The sequence below is a fragment of the Euleptes europaea genome, chromosome 3 (genome assembly GCF_029931775.1).
Source record: "Euleptes europaea isolate rEulEur1 chromosome 3, rEulEur1.hap1, whole genome shotgun sequence".
NCBI classification, from domain to species: domain Eukaryota; kingdom Metazoa; phylum Chordata; class Lepidosauria; order Squamata; family Sphaerodactylidae; genus Euleptes; species Euleptes europaea.
The window spans coordinates 24,140,845-24,161,337 of record NC_079314.1 but is presented as its reverse complement, the minus strand read 5'-3'; the positions used below and the strand labels follow the sequence as shown (position 1 = coordinate 24,161,337).

The 20,493-nt window shown below is 48.2% G+C and overlaps 1 protein-coding gene across 1 annotated transcript in view; it reads left to right on the top strand.

Moving 5' to 3' along the window:
* Positions 1–20,493, top strand: part of SLC9A1 (solute carrier family 9 member A1) — a 96,118-nt gene that overhangs the window by 66,543 nt on the left and 9,082 nt on the right. Inside the window, exons 2-8 of the mRNA XM_056847666.1 lie at positions 4,580–5,040; positions 7,705–7,955; positions 11,691–11,908; positions 14,881–15,083; positions 15,979–16,068; positions 18,910–18,980; positions 19,405–19,578. Coding sequence (XP_056703644.1) covers positions 4,580–5,040; positions 7,705–7,955; positions 11,691–11,908; positions 14,881–15,083; positions 15,979–16,068; positions 18,910–18,980; positions 19,405–19,578 — 1,468 coding nt within the window. The remainder of the gene's footprint in view (positions 1–4,579; positions 5,041–7,704; positions 7,956–11,690; positions 11,909–14,880; positions 15,084–15,978; positions 16,069–18,909; positions 18,981–19,404; positions 19,579–20,493) is intronic.

Genomic DNA, 20,493 nt, shown 5'->3' with positions numbered 1-20,493 from the left:
TGTGTTGGTTCTGGCTTGCATATAAGCTTTCCTATGCTTGGCATAAGGAGCCCTGTGGCGCAGAGTGGTAAGCTGCAGTACTGCAGTCAAAAGCTCTGCTCACAACCTGAGTTCGAACTCGACAGAAGTCGGTTTCAGGTAGCCGACTCAAGGTTGACTCAGCCTTCCATCCTTCCGAGGTCGGTGAAATGAGTACCCAGCTTGCTGGGGGTAAAGGGAAGATGACTGGGGAAGGCACTGGCAAACCACCCCAAAACAAAGTCTGCCTTGGAAACGTCGGGATGTGACGTCACCCCATGGGTCAGGAATGACCCGGTACTTGCACAAGGGACCTTTACCTTTTAAGCTTGGGATTGTCGAGGTGTTCCAGGTATTTTGGGCCAGGGTTTGGTGGGATTCCGAAATGTTGAGTTGAAGAGGGTTAGAGGGAATTTGCTCTGAAGGGTGAACCGATTTGTTTCCCCACTCCTACATATGAAGCCAGCTGGGTGACCTTGGGATAGGCACAGTTCTCTCCGAACTCTCTCAGCCCCACCTACCTCAAAGGGTGTCTGTTAAAGGGGAGGGGAAGGGAAGGTGATTGTAAGCCTTTTTGATTCTTCCTTAAGTGGTAGAGAAAGTCGGCATATAAAAACCAACTTCTTTTTCTTCTCCTCCTCCCCCTCCTCCCCCTCCCAATCACCTTCCATGTTGTTGTAGGGGGTAACTCTGTTAAGGACTTCTCTGTTAATCTCTTTTCTGACACATACAAGCCTTTTTCACTCATAACGTTTCACTACAGCGTCCAGGTACAGCCAATTCTCCTGGAATTGCAACGGACCTTCAGAACTACAGAGATCAGTTTCCCTGGAGAAATGGGCTACTTTGGAGGGTGAATGGCATTATACCCTGCTGAACTCCCTCCCCTCCTCAAACCCTGCCCTCCCCAAGCTGCACCCCCAAAATCTCCAGGTATTTCTCAACCTGGAGTTGGCAACCTTACACCATACATATGGAGAGAACATCTCGCAGTTGCACAGTTGCCATCTGAAAGGGGTAGTAGTGTGTGCATTTTCAGCTTGCCACGTTAACACATTCTCCGGTGCAGTGGAAAATAATGACTGAAAAGGGCTGGCATCTGCACTCAATGTTTTTGCCGCAAGAGAGAAAGAGAATGTACGACAGTATAGGAAGAGAGTGAGAATGTCCCAACGAAGCATCCAGAGGCAGCTATCAGTCCTCTGCAGCTGTTGCAACAGAGTGTTTAGGTAGAAATTAGTTTATTGCACGAAATAAATATATCCCTGGATAAAACAGCTAAAGACGCTTTCTGAGAAACGGATACTGTGCGGTCAAATAGATCGGTCAGTTGCATGAGAGATGCGGCAACTTTTCTCTACATAGGGTCAAGGGAAAATTAAATTTCATTTCCCCTTTTTAAAGTGTGAAGTGGTTGATGGGTAGCCAGTGGCTGTTAAATCTAGGGAAAGGAAGCCAGAAATTAGTTTATTCGTTTTATTGGGATGTTTAAACCCCACTTTTTCTTCCCAAATTGGCTTGCATCATCACCAGTACGCTGTAGTGGTTGGAGTGTCGGGCTAGGCTCTAGGAGACCCAGCATGGGATTCCTGCTGCTGCGGAAGGTTGCTGGGATGACCTCGGGCCAGTGGCACACTCTCAGCCTAGCCTACCTCACATGGTTGTTGTGAGGATAAAATGGAGGAGAGGAGATTGGGGCCCCATTGGAAAGACAAGTGAGTTATAAATGAAGCAAAGTAACGAAATTATCTTCCATTTTATCCTCACAACAACCCTGTGAGGTTGGTTAGGCTGAGAGGCAAGATGACCCTGCACTCTCCTGTGATGATGATGAAGAAGAAGAGTTGGTGTTTATATGCTGACTTTCTCTACCACTTAATGGAGAATCAAACCGGCTTACAATCACCTTCCCTTCCCCTCCCCACAACAGACACCCTGTGAGGTAGGTGAGGCTGAGAGAGTTCTAAGAGAGCTGCGACTAGCCCAAGGTCACCCAGCTGGCTTCATGTGGAAGAGTGGGGAAACTAGCCTGCTTCACCAGATTAGCCTCCGCCACTCGTGGAGGAGTGGGGAATCAAACCCTGTCCTCCAGATTAAAGTCCATCGCTCCAAACCACCGCTCTTAACCATTACACTATGCTGGGATTCCAGAGCCTTATCCAACACACTTATCACTTGTCCACACTGGCTCTGGACACAGTTAGACATAGGTCACTGTGAGTATCTAGCAAGTTCTCTGTGTTCAGACCAGTGATCCTTTTTGTTTGCTGGGCCAGAACGGAGAGTTATGACGTTTGGCATGATGGTACTGGCCTTAGAGCATTTTGCCATGCATGCCTGTCTAAACGTCGCGCAATGGTTTTTGTACTCTGCTGTTCCAGTTGTCACTGCACGTTATTTCCCCTGGTAGTTTGAGGAGCTCAGGGTGCTTATACCATGTGCAAACGATTCAACAAATCTGCAACTGAACATGAAAAAGTGAGCAGCGCAGCAGTTTGACAAGAATGCTGCTACTGTTCTGTCTCATGATGAGGAAAAAGGTGTTGATTAAACAATAAATTAATGTTGCATTTGTGAACCACAACAGAAAATCAACAAAACTGTGCTTTTTAATTCCAGCCCTTGTGGCTCATATGACGTTGCTTTTTCACTATCTCCGGTGACAGGGTAGGGCTTTTAGAGTTTGAGGCTGTGAATGAGATTGGAAGGACTGATGGCTCAGAGGTAGAGCATCTGCTTTGTATGCAGAAGGTCCCAGGTTCAATTCCTGACATCTCCAGATAAAAGGATCAGATAGTAGGCAATGTGAAAGACCTCTGCCAGAGACCCTGGAGAGTCACTGGCAGTCTGAATAGACAGTACTGACCTTGATGGACTGATAGTCTGAGTCAGTATGAGGCAGCTTTATGTGTTAATGTACTAAAAAAAATTAAATTAGAAATTGGGTCTGGCAGCTCTTCTCATCTGCCAGAACTCAGGGTAAACTAGCTGAGCTGGGCAGCCAGCTCTTGAAGGAGATTATTTGTAATATATTTCGGTGAGATTATCTTCTTATTGCATGGTTTTCCAATTTCTGTAATCTACTGTTTGCATTTTTTAATCATGCCTTATACTTAGGGTTGCCAACCTCCAGGTACGAGCTGGAGATCCCCTTCTATTACAACTGATCTCCAGCTGATAGAGATCAGTTCGCCTGGAGAAAATGGCCGCTTTGGCAATTGGACACTATGGCATTGAAGTCCCTCCCTTCCTCAAACCCCGCCCTCTTCAGGCTCCGCCCACAAAACCTCCCACCGGTGGCGAAGAGGGACCTGGCAACCCCACTTATACTGCCTTTATTACATTGTTTTCTAATTGTGTGATCCGATCTTGTGGCCCTGTTTTATTGTATATCTGACAGTTCCTATTGTATCGTTTCTAAAATTTTGTAATTCTTGCATCTCAGCAAGAATGGTGTACTATAAATAAAGTATATATATGCACAACTGACTGATTCCTGAGCACTCCCGTGCAAGGTGCAGAGGAGGCTATGCACAGCATTGAGTAATGATCTAAAGCTGTGTGGTCTCTGTCTGTTGAGTGACCATCAAGAGGAGACGAAGACCTGTCCCACGGAGAGGTTCCTAAATTGAGTACTTTAGCCAGCCAGTTGCTGATCAAAGGACAATCCACTTTGTTATCTTTTACTGTATTGTCAAATTAAAGCACTTTTTTTTCTGGCAAGCGCAATATGAAGCACTACATAAGATGACAGGCATAGCCCAGACTACTGCGTCCCACTGATAATCGCTGGACAAGTATCTTATGTTTCTGTCCCCGTGGCACCTTATACGGTTTGGAGGACTGCAGAAAAGCTGGACAGCACCCTGTAGATAGCTCTCACACACCTCCTCTCCACCAACAATTCCACATGCTGTTTAATTGTCATCATAACTAAAAGCTAGAATTAATGATACAAAGATGACACCTTTTGTGCACAGATGTATATTTTGTGTGCCATTCCAGAATGCAGCTTTTCTTGCTGCAGACAAGCCTTAAAGGTAAAGGTAGCCCCCTGTGCAAGCACCGGGTCATTCCTGACCCATGGGGTGACGTCACATCCCGACATTTACTAGGCAGACTATGTTTATGGGGTGGTTTGCCGTTGCCTTCCCCAGTAATCTATACTTTACCCCCAGAAAGCTGGGTACTCATTTTACCGACCTCGGAAGGATGGGAGGCTGAGTCAACCTTGAGCCAGCTACCTGAAACCGATTGCCATCGGGATCAAACTCAGGTCGTGAGCAGAGCTTTTGACTGCAGTACTGCAGCTTACTCCTCTGCGCCACGGGGCTCCTGCAGACAAGTCTTGGAACTGCCATATTTGAGAATATGTTTCCAAGGAGCAAACAGAATTCATATGAAGGCTTGCCCATAGGGTTTCTCCTCTCCCCAAGTCTGTTATTCTAGGGGAATTGCACAGTTCGGTTTTACTGCCCATCCGTGGGCAAAGCTAGGACTTAGCGCAGTGTGATGCAGCAGCAGAGGTGCTAACTTGGTATTTTGTTTGCTTCTTCTCCAGGATTCCATGTTATCCCGACGATTTCCAATATAGTTCCAGAGAGCTGCTTGCTCATCGTGGTAGGACTGCTCGTTGGGGGGCTTATCAAGGCCGTAGGAGAGGACCCCCCGATTCTACAGTCGGATATCTTCTTCCTGTTCCTTCTCCCGCCCATAATCCTGGATGCTGGCTACTTCCTGCCCTTGCGCCAGTTTACTGAGAACATGGGCACCATCCTGATATTCGCAGTGGTGGGAACGCTGTGGAATGCCTTCTTCGTGGGCTCGCTGTTGTACGCCGTGTGCCAGATCGACGTGACTGGTTTGGGCCACATCGGCCTCTTGGACAACCTGCTTTTTGGCAGCATCATCTCGGCCGTGGACCCCGTGGCTGTGCTGGCTGTGTTCGAGGAGATCCACATCAACGAGCTCTTGCACATCTTGGTGTTTGGAGAGTCGTTGCTGAATGATGCTGTTACTGTGGTAAGTGGCAAAAATGGCTCTGCCCCGAGGCAAAGCGAGGCAGCCGCCTCGGGATTCCATTTAAAGAGACAAGTGTGAGAGGGGCAGAGCTGACCCTTGGGCCCCAGTCCACTGGGACGGGCTTCTTTGGAATGAATAGAAACTATAAATGAACACCAGAGTATCAACCTAAGACTTTCTTTTGCTGGGTGAGACCAAGGGTTCGTGCAGTTGAACTTTCTGTCTCTAGCAGTGGAGAGTCGTATGCCATGAATGTCATGCTCAGGTGTTTTGGTCCCAGCATGCAGCAATGGAAGGAATACTACTTCTAGTCTTGGAGTCTCCTTTTAGCCTCTTCAACCTTGCAGGGGTAAGTCAGAGCAAGCAGAACCCAGGGACTAGGAACAAAGTGAGGGAGCCTGTCAACTAATATACACGCAAGAACCCGTGCATCAGTGGTAGAGCATCTGCTAGGCATGCGGAAGGTCCCAGGTTCAATCCCCGGCATTTCCAGTTAAAGGACTAGGCAAGTAGGTGATGTGAAAGACCTCTGCCTGAGACCCTGGAGAGCCACTGCTGGTCTGAGTAGACAATACTGACTTTGATGGACCAAAGGTCTGGTTCAGTAGAAGGCAGCTTCGTGTGTTCATGTGTTCACCCAAATAGTTTTGATTAAATTAAGATGGGATCATTGACTTCAAGCAGGTTTAATGCTTGCAATTGCTAACACAGGCTACAGTCTTCAGCTCACCCAAGATAGGGAGGCTAAAGCCAGGGCCGGATCTTGTGGGGTGGAGCACTCTGGGCCCAAGGAGGCAGGGGCGCACCAGCGAGGGCATGAAGAAGAGGAGTGCCACTGATGTGGCACAGTGCAGCGGCCTGCGCGCAGCGCGACTAGTGCGCATGCCGCCCAGCATTTAGCTTCCCGTCCTTCCTCGTTGTGTGTGCCGCGCCTACAGCAGCTGCGCCCGAGGCCAGGGAGCGGGCAAGCACATGGCAGCATTGAGGTGGCCACCATCGCCTGGCACACACGCTCCCTTCCTTCCCCGGGCTCTCCTTCCCCCAGCTCCATGCCTGGCTAAAGCAGTAATCTTTAACCACCTGTTTTTATTTGCAGCCAGGATGGTTAAAGGGCATTAAAGGTAAAGGTAAAGGTCCCCTGTGAAAGCACCGGGTCATTCCTGACCCATGGGACGTTTCCTAGGCAGACTGTGTTTACGGGGTGGTTTGCCAGTGCCTTCCCCAGTCATCTTTCCTTTATCCCCAGCAATCTGGGTACTCATTTCACCGACCTCAGAAGGATGGCAGACTGAGTCAACCTTGAGCCGGCTACCTGAAACCGACTTCTGTCGGGATCGAACTCAGGTCGTGACCAGAGCTTTTGACTGCAGTACTGCAGCTTACCACTCTGTGCCACGGGGCTCCTTAAAGGGCAATAAGGGGTGACTAATCCCAACCCCCTTTATTGTTACGATGCACTCCAAAAGGTGCAGTGTATAATTTTGTGTGTCGATGCCCAAGGATCTTTTCACCTCTTCCCTCAAACCACTGTGACCCTTTTCACCCACAGACTGGGTAAGAAGTGGCTTGTTGCCCTACTTTACAGGAGGGAGAAAGAAGACCAGAAGGAGGTGAGGCAGAAACTCCACCAAAGCCTCAGAGCAAAACTGAAAATTTCGTTGAGAACTTAGCTCTCTCTAACCCGATAGCAAAAATTAAGGCAACGTGCTAAAATAGCATAGGGTGCATCAGCTTGCAGTTTTCTCTCGATTATTGGGTACGTTTCCAGTTTTGTTTATAGAAAACGAATGCATTTATAACTTCTAAATTCCATAAATATGTCAAATGTTGCAATTTTATATAAGTAAGTTGTAATTTTATATAAGTGAGTTGTAAGTTGAGAGCCAGCATGGTGTAGCGGTTAAGAATGGTGGTTCGGAGTGATGGACTCTGATCTGGAGACCGAGTTTGATTCCCCACTCCTACACATAAGTGGCGGAGGTTAAACCGGTGAACCAGGTTGGTTTCCCCTCTCCTCCACATGAAGCCAGCTGGGTGACCTTGGGCAAGTCACAGCTCTCTTAGAGCTCTCTCAGCCCCACCTACCTCACATGGTTTCTGTTGGGGTGTGTGAAGGGAAGGTGATTGTAAGCCGGTTCGATTCTCCCATAAGTGGTGGAGAAAATCGGCATATAAAAACCAACCCTTCTTCTTCTTAAATGCTGCAGTTTATGTTGTTAAAGCAGTAAAATTAGTTTAGGCTTGCTAGGGCAGTAAGTATTACTTATATTTCAGTTTCCCCCAAAATTTCCATTAAAAAAACCTGGGGGAAATCCAGCTTTTTTCAGTGGATTCAAAATTTCTGGAAATAAAAAGAAGAAGCAAGAGCAGGCAAGGGTTTTTTCCCCCCTGTTTCTTTGTGCTGTCGATGTTTCTTTGTTTGGTTTCTTTGGTTTCTGCCTTTGCCTTGATGAAAGAGATATTCCAAGGCAGTAGTTCCGTCAGAGCTTTGCTCTCCAACAGAGTGAACGCTGTGGATGTCTAAAGCTAGCTCTTGATCATTTCCCTCCCTCCCTTTTCCATGTGACTGGTTTGCCACCACTTTCATGTCAGCCCACTGCCGGCATTCTCTGATCATCGTTTCCCTGGGCTGAGATCCCATCTTCCTCCTTTTCTTTCCTCCAGGTCCTCTACCACCTTTTTGACGAATACGCCACCTTTGACAAAATCACCTTCACGGACATCCTCCTGGGCTTCCTCAGCTTCTTCGTGGTGTCCCTGGGGGGCGTCTTTGTCGGGGTGGTCTACGGCATCATTGCCGCCTTCACCTCCCGCTTCACTTCTCACATCCGAGTTATCGAGCCTCTCTTCGTCTTTCTCTACAGCTACATGGCGTACCTGTCAGCAGAACTCTTCCACCTTTCAGGCATCATGGCGTAAGTATTATGGCATAAGCTCCAATGGTAGGATTGCCAGGTCCCTCTTCACCACCGGCGGGAGGCTTTTGGGGTGGACCCTGAGGGGGGCGGGGTTTGGTGAGGGGAGGGACTTCAATGCCATAGAGCCCAATTGCCAAAGCGGCCATTTTCTCCAGGTGAACTGATCTCTATCGGCTGGAGATCAGTTGTAATAGCACGAGATCTCCAGCTCGTACCTGGAGGGTTCAGATTCAGATTCATTTATTAATACGGCAAATGCCATTAAAAACATTCATATCAGATACAGAATTAAAATTGGAGAATATACAGTAACTGAAACTATGGGTTATATGATTCATAGACAGTTTATACAATTTAAACAGACCTCGAACTAATAAAATGTCTTCCATTTTAAGTTGAATTACCTAGCCCCAGATTGTCTGATGGATCTTATAAATTGCAGCACAGAATTTAGCTACTTGCTTTACCCTCTGGTCTGATCCTTCCCATAGGATACTCCTCATTCTCCCTTCCTCGGAGCTATCCTTTATTAGATTAAGGAGAGGGAAAATTATCTTGTAACGGACTTCCTGATAGAAAAAGACATGTGCAGTAGATTCAGTTTCACCTGACTTGCAGGGGCATCCCCATTCTGCTCTTGGTAATCTCTTAAATCTGCCTTCTAGGATCGCCGAGGGTAGGTTAGAACCTCTAGCAAGCGAAAAGTACCTGGAGGTTGGCAACCCTATCCAGTGGGGAAACTGCTAGCTCAAGTTTCCGAAAGGGGTGCACCTCTTCTTCTTTTTTTATTCCACTTTTTAAACAAAAATTGATTCCCAAAGCAGTCACATTTCAGTTGGCATTTCCATTAGCAGGTGCTTCACATAAACAAACATAAAAGACAAGCCCTTAGAGCCGTGTTGGCGAACCAATGGCACGCGTGCCATTTCCGGCACGCGTCGCCCTCTCTGCTGGCACGCACGGCTCAGCTGGGCGGCGGGGCCCCTGCCCTCCCAGCTGCCAGCTTTGAACTGCTCTGCGCTGCCTGCAGGCAGCGCGGAGCAGTTCAAAGGCCCCGCCCCCTTCCCTGGACTCTCCGCCGCCCAGCCTTTCCCCTCTCCCCCCCTCCCCGGCCGAAAACCCCTTTGCAGAGCGCAGAGGCGGCTGCCGCCCTCCAGCCCCCTTCTCCCTCCCCCGGCCAAAAAACCGTTTGCGGGCACACGAGGCAGCTGTCCCCCTCCAGCCCCCTTCTCCCTTTCCCTCCCCCCCTCCCTGGCCAAAAACCGCTTTGCAGAGCGCAGAGGCGGCTGCTCCCTCCAGCCCCCTTCTCCCTCTCCCCCTCCCCCTCCCTGGCCAAAAACCCCTTTGCAGGGCACACGAAGTGGCTGCCATCTTCCAACCTCCCTCTCCCTCCCCCAGCCAAAAACCCTTTTGCAGGGCGCACGAGGCGGCGGCTGTCTTCCAGCCCCCTTCTCTCCCTCTCCCCCTCCCTGGCCAAAAACCCCTTTGCAGGGCGCACGAGGCGGCTGCCGCCCTCCATCCCCCTTCTCCCTCTCCCTCCCCTCCTCCCCGGCCAAAAAACCCTTTGCAGGGCGCACGAGGCGGCTGTCGTCCTCCAGCCCCCTTCTCCCTCTCCCTCCCCCTCCCCTCCTCCCTGGCCAAAAAACCCTTTGCAGGGCGCACGAGGCGGCTGTCGTCCTCCAGCCCCCTTCTCCCTCTCCCTCCCCCCCTTCCCGGCCAAAAAACCCTTTGCAGGGCGCACGAGGCGGCTGCCGCCTCGCGAGCCGGCCCTCCAGCCCCCTTCCCTTTCTCCCTCGGTGCCTTCCATGGGCAAAAACCCTTTTCCTGGGTCGCAAGGCAGCTGCCCTGCAGCCCCCTTTCCCCTCTCCCTTCAAAACCCCTTTCCTGGGCGCGCAAGGTGGCAGCGCGCCGGCCCAGAAGCCTCATTCTCCCCCCCCCCCCGCCAGAAGCCCCTTTCCTCAGCTTGCGAGGCTGCAGCTGCCTCTCATGCTGGCCCAGAAGCCCCCTTCCCCACCAAAACCCCCTTTCCTTGGCGCACGAGGTGGCTGCCGCCCTACTCACCAGCCCAGAAGCCCCCTTCCTTCCCTGGCCAGAAAGCTCTTCCTTCCTTTCTTCCTTTCCTTTTCCTCCCTCCGTCCCTCCCTGAAAACTTTCCTGATTCCAGCAAATGCCTGCTAGGTCTCTCCAGGACTTCCTCAAGAATGGAGAATACAGCCCTCCCACAACTGGTAGACTGCCTCTGAATGTGAAGATACCACTATGGATGTCTGGTTCCCATCTATATTAGGTCTAATGCAGTTTTTGTTCTAATGCAGTTTTTGCAGGCAGCGTGGAGCAGTTCAAAGGCCCTGCCCCCTTCCCTGGACTCCCCGCTGCCCAGCAGGGAGTCCAGGGAAGTTGTTTTTTCTAAGCTAAAACCTCAGTATTCAGGTTAAATTGGCGTGTTGGCACTTTGCAATAAATAAGTGGGTTTGGGGTTGCAGTTTGGGCACTCGGTCTCTAAAAGGTTCGCCATCACTGCCTTAGAGTGTCAGGCTAGGCTCTGGGAGACCCAGGTGTGAATGGTTTACTAGGGAGAGGAGAAAGGTGTCATTGGCTGACCGAAAGGAAGGGGAGCTCAAGTATTCCCTGGGTTCATGCACACAGAAATAAACTGGTTAGCCATTCTGTCTGAACTATGCAGTATATCTCTGAATCCTAATTCTATGGTGCTGCACTTGTTTTATTAATTATTATTTCTCATTTACTTAAGCTATAGCCCAGTTTTCTCCCCACCGGAGTCTCAGAGTGGCTTACATTCTCTTTTCCATTTTATCTTCACAACAGCCCTGTGGGGTAGGTTAGGCTAAGTGTGTGGAGAGTAGCCCAAGATAACTCAGCAAGCTTCCATGGGGGATTTGTACTTGGGTCTTCCAGATCCTAGTCTGGCACTCTAACCACTACACCATACTAGAAGCTTGTGATGGCAATTCTCTGTTCCCCTCCCCCCCGCCTTACCTCTGTTTATTGATATGATATCAGTAAAATAAACCATTTTCTATAGGGTTGGAAGCCCAACCTGCCCAGTACTAGCTATCTAGTATCTCAGGGTCTTTCCTGGCCTTGAGAGTTTTTAACTGGACATGCCATGGATTCAACCTGGGAGTTGTTATAAAAAATGTGTAATCTACCCTATGAGCACTGGCTCCTTCCATGATAACCATCTTCAAAGTACTTGAAGGGCTGTCATACAGAGGATGGTGCCAAGTTTTCTGTTGCCCCAGAAGGTCAGACCAGAACCAACCGGTTGAAATTAAATCAAAAGAGTTTCCGTCTAGACATTAGGAAGAACTTTCTAACAGTTAGGGTGGTTCCTCAGTGAAACAGGCTTCCTCAGGAGGTGGTAAGCTCTCTTTCCCTGGAGGTTTTTAAGCAGAGGCTAGATGGCTGTCTGTCAGCAATGCTGATTCTATGACCTTAGGCAGATGATGAGAGGGAGGGCATCTTGGCCATCTTCTGGGCATGGAGTAGAGGTCACTGGGGAGTGTGGGGGAGGTAGTTGTGAATTTCCTGCATTGTGCAGGGGGTTGGACTAGATGACCCTGGTGGTACTTTCCAACTCTATGATTCTATTCTCTTCCATCCTAGACCTCACATTTGAACGGCAGTGGGATGTAGGCCACTTGTGAGGGGATTGTCCACCTCTGGTGATTGCTGTGACTTCCTGTACTCTGTTTCTTCCTGCCTCTGCAGGCTCATTGCTGCCGGGGTGGTGATGCGCCCTTACGTGGAGGCCAACATCTCCCATAAATCCCACACCACCATCAAGTATTTCCTGAAGATGTGGAGCAGTGTCAGCGAGACCCTCATTTTTATCTTCTTGGGGGTCTCTACTGTGGCTGGGCAGCACCGCTGGGAGTGGACCTTTGTCATCAGCACCCTGGTTTTTTGCTTGATTGCCAGGGTCTTAGGTGAGGCTCCAAGGGTCAGAGGGGGAGCAGCGGGAGGAGGAGATTTGTATGTGTGTGCCAACCACAGAATTTAGCCGTTTGTCCAGGGTGGAGGCAACCCAAGGATCCAAGGACCACAAACTGAATATGAATCAACAGTGTGATATGGTGGCTAAGAAGGCCAATGCAATTCTGGGCTGCATCAAAAGGAGTATTGTGTCTAAATCAAGGGAAGTAATACTACCAATGTATCTGCATTGGTCAGACCTCACTTGGAATACTGTGTCCAGTTTTGGGCTCCACAATTTAAGAAAGATGTTGACAAGCTGGAGCGTGTCCAGAGGAGAGCGACCAGAATGGTCAAAGGTCTGGAATCCATGCCTTATGAGGAGAGACTTAAGGAGCTGGGTTTGTTTAGTCTGGAGAAGAGAAGGTTAAGGGGAGACATGATAGCCATGTTTAAATATTTGAAGGGATGCCATGTTAATGAGGGAACTAGCTTGTTCTCGGTTGCTTCAGAGCCTAGAACACGGAGTAATGGATTTAAACTAAGAGAAAAGCGATTCCACCTAAACGTTAGGAAGAACTTTGTGACAGTGACGGCGGTTCGACGGTGGAATGCCCTGCCTCGGGGTGTGTGTGTGTGTGTGTGGAGTCCCCGTCTTTGGAGGTCTTTAAGCAGAGGTTAGATGGCCATCTGTCGGGAGTGCTTTGATTGTGGGATCCTGCATGGCAGGGGGTTGGACTGGATGGCCCTTGTGGTCTCTTCTAACCTTTTGTGATTTTGTGGAATGCAGGACCTGAAAGGGGCTGGTCCAGCTTCTTGTCAGGCAGGATTCCCCATGAGAAGCAAACTTCTTACATAGCCAAACTTCTTACTCTTGTCAGTTTCAGTTCTCTGATAAGTGGCTTGTGAGGTTCAGAATTCTAGGCTGGAAGAGGAAGCTCTTGGCCTCCCTCCCCCCCCAGCGGTGGGAAAGGAGGAAGGGCGGAGGTGCTATACAAACAGTTTAAACAGGTGCTATACAAACAGTTTAAAACCCAACCAGCTAAGTGAATATGTTGTAAAGTTTATTCTCAATTATTCAAACAACTGGTATATTGGGTTGTTGTTGTAGCACTGGTTAGTATAAGTCTCTCTTATATTTTGTGCGCAGATATCAACCTGGTGAAGCAGTGACTGTTTGTATTTACATTTGTTTACATCATTGTATTTCTGTATATGTGTGCAGACTTAAGAAAAGGTTTTAACTAACCACTAGAGGCCCTAGAGGCCGAAACGTGTTTGGGTTTGTGGTTATAGATATCAACCTAAGTTTTGCCATTGTGCTATTTTAATGCTTTTAAAGAATTTTCAATTTTGCATAGCGCTTCTAATAAATTATATTTGTAATAGTTCTACATAGACTTATATAAATCTTCCTCTCACCCAACCTCGGGTACCCAGCTTTTGTTTTTAGGTTGGGTTTCATTCCCTTTTTTTTTCTTCCACCATGTTGTCTGAGTTATACAAGAGGCTGATTTCTTTTGGGGGAGGGGAGAGAAGTCCAATGGACTTTTGTCTCTTGCTCCCACCCTTAAAGGTAAAGGTAAAGATAGTCCCCAGTGCAAGCACCGGATCATTCCTGGCCCATGGGGTGATGTCACATCCTGACATTTACTAGGCAGACTATGTTTACGGGGTGGTTTGCCATTGCCTTCCCCAGCTGTCTACACTTTACCCCCAGCAAGCTGGGTACTCATTTTACCGGCCTCGGAAGGATGGAAGGCTGAGTCAACCTTGAGCCGGCTACCTGAAACCGACTCCCGTCGGGATCGAACTCAGGTTGTGAGCAGAGCTTGGTCTGCAGTACTGCAGCTTACCACTCTACACCGCGGGGGCCTTACCATTTAGGGACAATGTAAAATTCAAAGCATCTGGCATGCCCCTCCTTGATTCTACAGTTAAGTGGGGAATTGCTGAATGCTCCTCTGTGTTTTTAAACAACACTGTATGGAAAAATAGCATACCAAGAAGGATTTTAATCTAGCCTTCCTAATGTACTAGTTTTTCACATGCAATGTTTATGATGTAGGTCTGCACTGAATCTTACATTTCCCCCCCCCCCCCATCCCCATAGTTCTCCTGATTGGCTCTCGGGTCCAGTAAATGAATCCATTCAGAAATCAGGAGGAATGTTCCTCTTAGTCAGACAGGCTAGTGACCTGACGTCAACAGTGATTTTTCTTCTTCTGTGCCATTAATCAAAGTTGTTTCCTTGAGCCACTTGTGTGTATGTGTGTTTTGCCATGTTTCTTTCTTGCCCTGGTGCCTTTTCGGTGTTTTCTCTACTGTGTTCTGCTGAACTTACCTGCCAACAATTCTTCGCTTCTAACAGTTTCCTTATGGGATTTGTTCGTTTTGAGTAGGTGCAAATGTTCTGCAGTGTGGGGTTGGTTTTTTTTTGCCTCTAGAAGTTTTCAATGGTCTATCCCTTTTTAATCTTTGTGTGTGTGTGTGTGTGTTAAGTGCCGTTAAGTTGCTTCCGACTCATGGCAACCCTATGAATCAATGTCCTCCAAAGTGTCCTATCTTTGACAGCCTTGCTCAGGTCTTGCAAACTGAGGGCTGTGGCTTCCTTTATAGAGTCAATCCATCTCTCGTTGGGTCTTCCTCTTTTCCTGCTGCCCTCAACTTTTCCTAGCATGACTGTCTTTTCCAGCGACTCTTGTCTTCTCATAATGTGGCCAAAATACGATAGCCTCAGTTTAGTCATTTTAGCTTCTAAAGCCAGTTCAGGCTTGATTTGATCTATAACCCACTGATTTGTTTTTTTTGGCAGTCCATGGTATCCGTAACACTCTCCTCCAACACCACATTCCAAAGGAGTCTACTTTCTTCCTGTCAGCTTTCTTCATTGTCCAGCTTTCACACCCATACATAGTAATAGGGAATATTTTAATCTTTGCCTTACCCTAATAATCTTCTCCTGCTGTTATTATTTATCATTCAGGGGTCCTTGGGTTGACCTTGTTCATTAACAAATTCCGCATTGTGAAGTTGACCCCGAAGGATCAGTTCATCATCGCCTACGGTGGCCTGAGAGGGGCCATCGCCTTTTCCCTGGGTTACCTCATAGAGAAGAAACACTTTGTGATGAGAGAAATGTTCCTCACGGCCATCATCACAGTCATCTTCTTCACTGTCTTTGTGCAGGTGGGCTTGCAAACTTCCCTGAAGGATGAGTATTAAACCAGGGGTTCTCAACCCAGTTGAACGTTTGAGCAGTTTTGGAATTTGGGAACAGATAGTACACACCGTGACAAAATGGCTGCCATGTGGGCATGGCCAACCACAAAATGGCAGCCACGAGGGCTGAGTTCAATAGCAAACCGTTGGGAGGTTCCACATAGTATTCGGAGGTTCCAAGCCAGGCATCCTCCTGTAGCGAAGACTGCAGTTTCCAAATGGGTGATCTCTACAGACACACAGGTGATGCCTCTTCTGAAGCACCCCCTGTTCCACTGAAATGAGGTAAAGCCCAGTTTGGCTCTTTTCTTTTACCCAGAAATGCTAGATATTTGTGTCATGCCAGGAAATTGATTGGAGGGACGGAGAAAAGGAAATATTTCTTTGTGCAATGCAAGACTTACAGCACATTCCTGAGAGAAATGTGGGCGCCGAGCATTGCCTCCTAAGGAGGTTTCAGCCCAGCCAAAACCTCCGCCCGGCGCCAAAACTTAGAGCTGCTGCCAGTCTGAGTAGACAATGCTGAGCTCGATAGACCAGTGGTCTGCTTCAGTATAAGGCAGCTTCATGGGTTCAAGGTCAGTCTCGTCTACTCTGACTGGCAGTGGCTCACCAGGATCTTGCACAGAGATCCTTTATATCACCTACAACCTGATCCTTGTAACTGGAAACGCTAGTGATTTGAACCTGGGTTTCCCTCCCAGTTGAGGTGTTAACTAGTTCAGCATAGTCAGTGACAGCTCTCTGTCTTTTCCTCGATTACATCTGAATTTGGCCCAATTACCTTTCAGCGCCAAAGGGGCTTTTCCTCGGGCAGCAAGTGCTCGTAATGATGAACTTAAACAGGCTTGTCTTTCCACAGGGGATGACTATCCGTCCTCTGGTGGACCTTCTAGCGGTGAAAAAGAAGAATGAGACCAAGCGGTCGATCAATGAGGAGATTCACACGCAGGTACTTGTTTGTTTCTACTTGTTTGTGAAACATCCTCATGCGTTGCTTTAGTTCCGCTGCCTCCATAATCATTTTCTTTTCTCCTTCATATGTCATTGCCGGTTAGGTTTATGAAGCTGATAAATAACCTGTCAAGAACATTTTCAAAAAGTAAGCATGAGGGAGCAATTGGGGGCTGACGTTTCCTAGGCTAGAGCTTTGCATAAACTCTCCCCCCCCGCCCAGCTTTGTCATTGCTTAACTTGCCTACAAAGCAAGTGGTTGACGGAGAAGCTTGTCTCCCTCTCTCATAATACTAGAACGCGGGGTCATCTGCTGAAGCTGGAGGGTGAGAGACTCAAAACAGATAAAAGGAAGTATTTCTTCACACAACGCATAGTTAAATTGTGGAACTCCCTGCCCCAGGATGTGGTGATGGCTGCCAACTTGGAAGGCTTAAAGAGGGGAGTGGACATTTTCATGGAGGAGAGGGCTATTCATAGCTACTATTAAAAATTGGTACTAGTCATGATGTGTATACCTATTCTCTCCAGGATCAGAGGAGTATGCCTATTGTATTAGGTGCTGTAGAACACAGGCAGGACAATGCTGCTGCAGTTGTCCTGTTTGTGGCTTCCTAGAGGCACCTGGTTGACCACTGTGTGAACAGACTGCTGGTCTTGATGGACCTCGGTTTGATTCAGCATGGCTTTTCTTATGTTCTTATGAGACTTTGTTGCCCCCCAGGGGCCAGCCTTGGGACTGCACCTAACTCCACTGCTTCCTGATCTTTACGTAATCAGAGACATTCATACCATTTTATTTCTATTTTATTTTTTAAAAATCAGGTTAATGTGTAGTGTAGCACAGGAGAAGAGAAACATGTGGTTTCCAAATACTTTTTTTTTAAAAAAAATTGCAATGCCATTGAAGCAGTGGCCTGGAAGGGAAGAAGGGGCGGGGACACAGCAGACGAACAAGTCAAATAATTATTAATGGTGCAGACAGGGGGGAAGGAGCATCTTTCAGCCATCACTCCTGTTGCAAACAATATCCGGAGGTGCCTGTGACCTTCTCTCATAGATTCCTCTCCATTTCCCATGCATTTAGATTATCTGTCTCTCTGACAAATGCCCCCTTCCCACTCTCTGAAATATGGCAGGTAACTGTAAGGCCATAAGTAAAGGAGAATGAAGTGGAGGAATGGACTTGTAATATTTGATATCTTTGTGTGTGTGTGTTTTTTTTTAATGTTCTAGTGTTTAAAAACTCCTTCCTCGGAAACAGAAAAACAGCAAGCAAAGCAAATAGAGGGGGTAGAATCTTGCCTTCCTGCTGTTCTAGTTTTCTTTTGCGGGAAGGTTTTTTGTTTTGTTTTTTAATGCAAAGGAACATTTCAAGCTGGATCCCACCCCGTGAAATGTGTGTAAAGTGTCATCAAGAAAAACAGCAAGCAAAGCAAATAGAGGGGGTAGAATCTTGCCTTCCTGCTGTTCTAATTTTCTTTTGCGGGAAGGTTTTTTGTTTTGTTTTTTAATGCAAAAGAACATTTCAAGCTGGATCCCACCCCGTGAAATGTGTGTAAAGTGTCATCAAGTCGCAGCCAACTTATGGCAACCCAGTAGGGGATTCAAGGCAAGAGACCAAGAGAAGTGGCTTGCCATTGGCTTCCTCTGCATAATGGCCCTGGTATTCCTTGGTGGTCTCCCATGCAAGTCCTAGCCAGGACCGGGTCCTGCTTAGCATCTGACATCTGATGAGATCAGGCTAGCCTGGGTCATCCAGATCAGGGCACCCCCTGAAGTATGCTCCATCAGTTCTGCTCCCTCATTCTACTTGGCCTTAGAGTTGCCAAAACGGTGGAGCTCCCTAACAAGCACAGTCTCTTGACCCTCTCAAAACCTATTTGTTCTCCAAAGAACTTTTAACTGAATTAGGATGGTTGTTTTTTAAAAAAGCTGGGTTCCCTTTGTCTTGCCTTGGTTATTTGCTTTCGTTTTGTACATGACTCAGGCCATGCTTGGTGTAGTGGTTAAGAGCTGTGGTTTGGAGCCGCAGACTCTGATCTGGAAAACCTGGTTTGATTCCCCACTCTTCCACATGAGTGGCGGAGGCTAATCTGGAGAACCGGGCTGAGCCAGCTGGGTGACCTTGGGCTAGTCACAGCTTTCTTCGAGCTCTCTCAGCCCCACCTACCTCACAGGGTGTCTGTTGTGGGGAGAGGAAGGGAAGGTGATTGTAAGACGGTTTGATCCTCCCTTAAGTGGTAGAGAAAGTCGGCATATAAAAACTAACTCCTTCTTCTTCTTTATTTATTTAAAATATTTCTATGCCCACCTCTCTCCTACTCAGTGAGCCCTGCTGTAGAGCAGGCTGTACATTTGGACCCTCCGTTCTCCGTGCAGCAGCCCTCCGAGCAGCCGGTGGGCTCTGCCAGATGGGGAAGGAATCGCCTTTTTTCCTGGGTACCAAATATTACAGGTTGGATATCAGATTCAGATTTATTAATACAGCATAAGCCAGTAAAAACACATGTGTCACTTATATAAAAGGTAAAAATATTCAGCAGTTCAACCAAAAAACATTCCTAATTAAAATTTCCTAATAATTTATAATAGACTAAAATTGACCAAATTATGATTTATCCAATTGCAATTGCCCAACATTAGGGGTCGAACTTTATATGCTATTGCACAAAATTTGGCTACCTGTTTTGCCATCTGGGCATTCCCTTCCCAGAGGTTGGATATCGGGTAGAGTGCTATTCCGCAAGGTCTCGGAGATAAGCTGTGCAGGTTTTTATACAGCAGATGAGGAAACAAAAGCATAATTGTCCATTTCCTCTCTTCCCCTTCCTTAAAGTTTCTGGATCATCTTTTGACTGGGATTGAGGATATCTGCGGCCACTATGGCCATCACCACTGGAAGGACAAGTAAGTGCCGGGGCAGCAAGGCTGCTGCTTTTCGCAAGTTTCCTTGGGGCTAGCTTATCTGTTTTACTGCAAAGAGCACTGGCTGTGCTTCTCCACGGGATACTGTGCCGTTGCCTTTACTGCTGGCGTGGCACAGTGAACGGTGGGGTTCACAGCACCCTCGGCGAACGCCTGGCAATTTGGGGGACAGTGCATTGGGAGGCCATTTCTTCTCCCACTTCTTCACTTCTTAAACTGTGGGTCGCGATCCCATATGGGGTCACGTAACTGAATGTGGGGGGGGGGTTTGCAAAAAAATTGGCAACAAAGGGCTTTGTTAACTGAACGGACCGGATGACGGCACGAGGACGGCATTTGATGTTTGCGTGGTTCCCCCCCCCTTGTCTTTTCCCTTTCCCTCCCCCATCATGCCGCTTCTGAAAAGGCTGAATCGCTTCAACAAGAAGTACGTCAAGAAGTGCCTGATCGCCGGGGAGAGGTCCAAAGAGCCCCAGCTGATTGCCTTTTATCACAAGATGGAGATGAAGCAGGCCATCGAGCTCGTGGAGAGCGGGGGCATGGGCAAGATCCCCTCGGCTGTCTCTACGGTCTCTATGCAGTGAGTACCATGTCAGGCAGTGGTGGGTGGGAGTTTATTCTCTGTAAGCGGAGGGGGCAAGCCCCTCTCCCCACAGAAACCTGGTGATCCAAAGAAACTAATGGAAGTCACATGCACATATGAAACTGCCTTCTACTGAATCAGACCCTCGGTCCATCAAAGATAGTACTGTCTACTCAGACTGGCAGTGGCTCTCCAGGGTCTCAGGTAGAGGTCTTTCGCATCACCTACCTGCCTAGTCCCTTTAACTGGAGATGCTGGGGATTGAACCTGGGATCTTCTGCGTGCCAAGCAGATGCTCTGCCACTGAGCCACAGCCCCTCCTAATATATTATCTTAAAATCATAACAACAGCCCTGTAAGGTAGGCCAGGTTTGTTATTGTCACCACATTATTGCAGATGGGAAGGGGGCTGAAGTAGGGAGGGGGCAGCTTTGCCAAAAGCCATCTTGTAAGCTCAGTGGTCAGATTCCAACCGGTGGTCCATCTGGTCCAGCATCCTGTCTCACACTGAGGGATGACAAAGAGGGCACAGAGGCCAAGAGCTTCCCTGGCTGTTGCATCCTGGCAATGGCTGTGAGTGGTTGACTGCCTCTGGATACGGAGGTTCCTTTTAGTCGCCGTGGCTAGTAGCTACTCGTGGACCTATCCTCCATGAATCTGTCTAATCCCCTTTTGAAGCTGACAATGCCTGTGGCCGTCACTACACCCCCTGACAGCAAATTCCACATTTTAATCACTCGTTGAATGAAGAACATAAGAAAGGCAATGTTGGATCAGACCAAGGTCCAGCAGTCTGTTCACACAGTGACCAGCCAGGTGCCTCTAGGAAGCCCACAAACAAGACGACTGCAGCATCATTGTCCTGCCTGTGTTCCACAGCACCTAATATAATAGGAGTGCTCCTCTGATGCT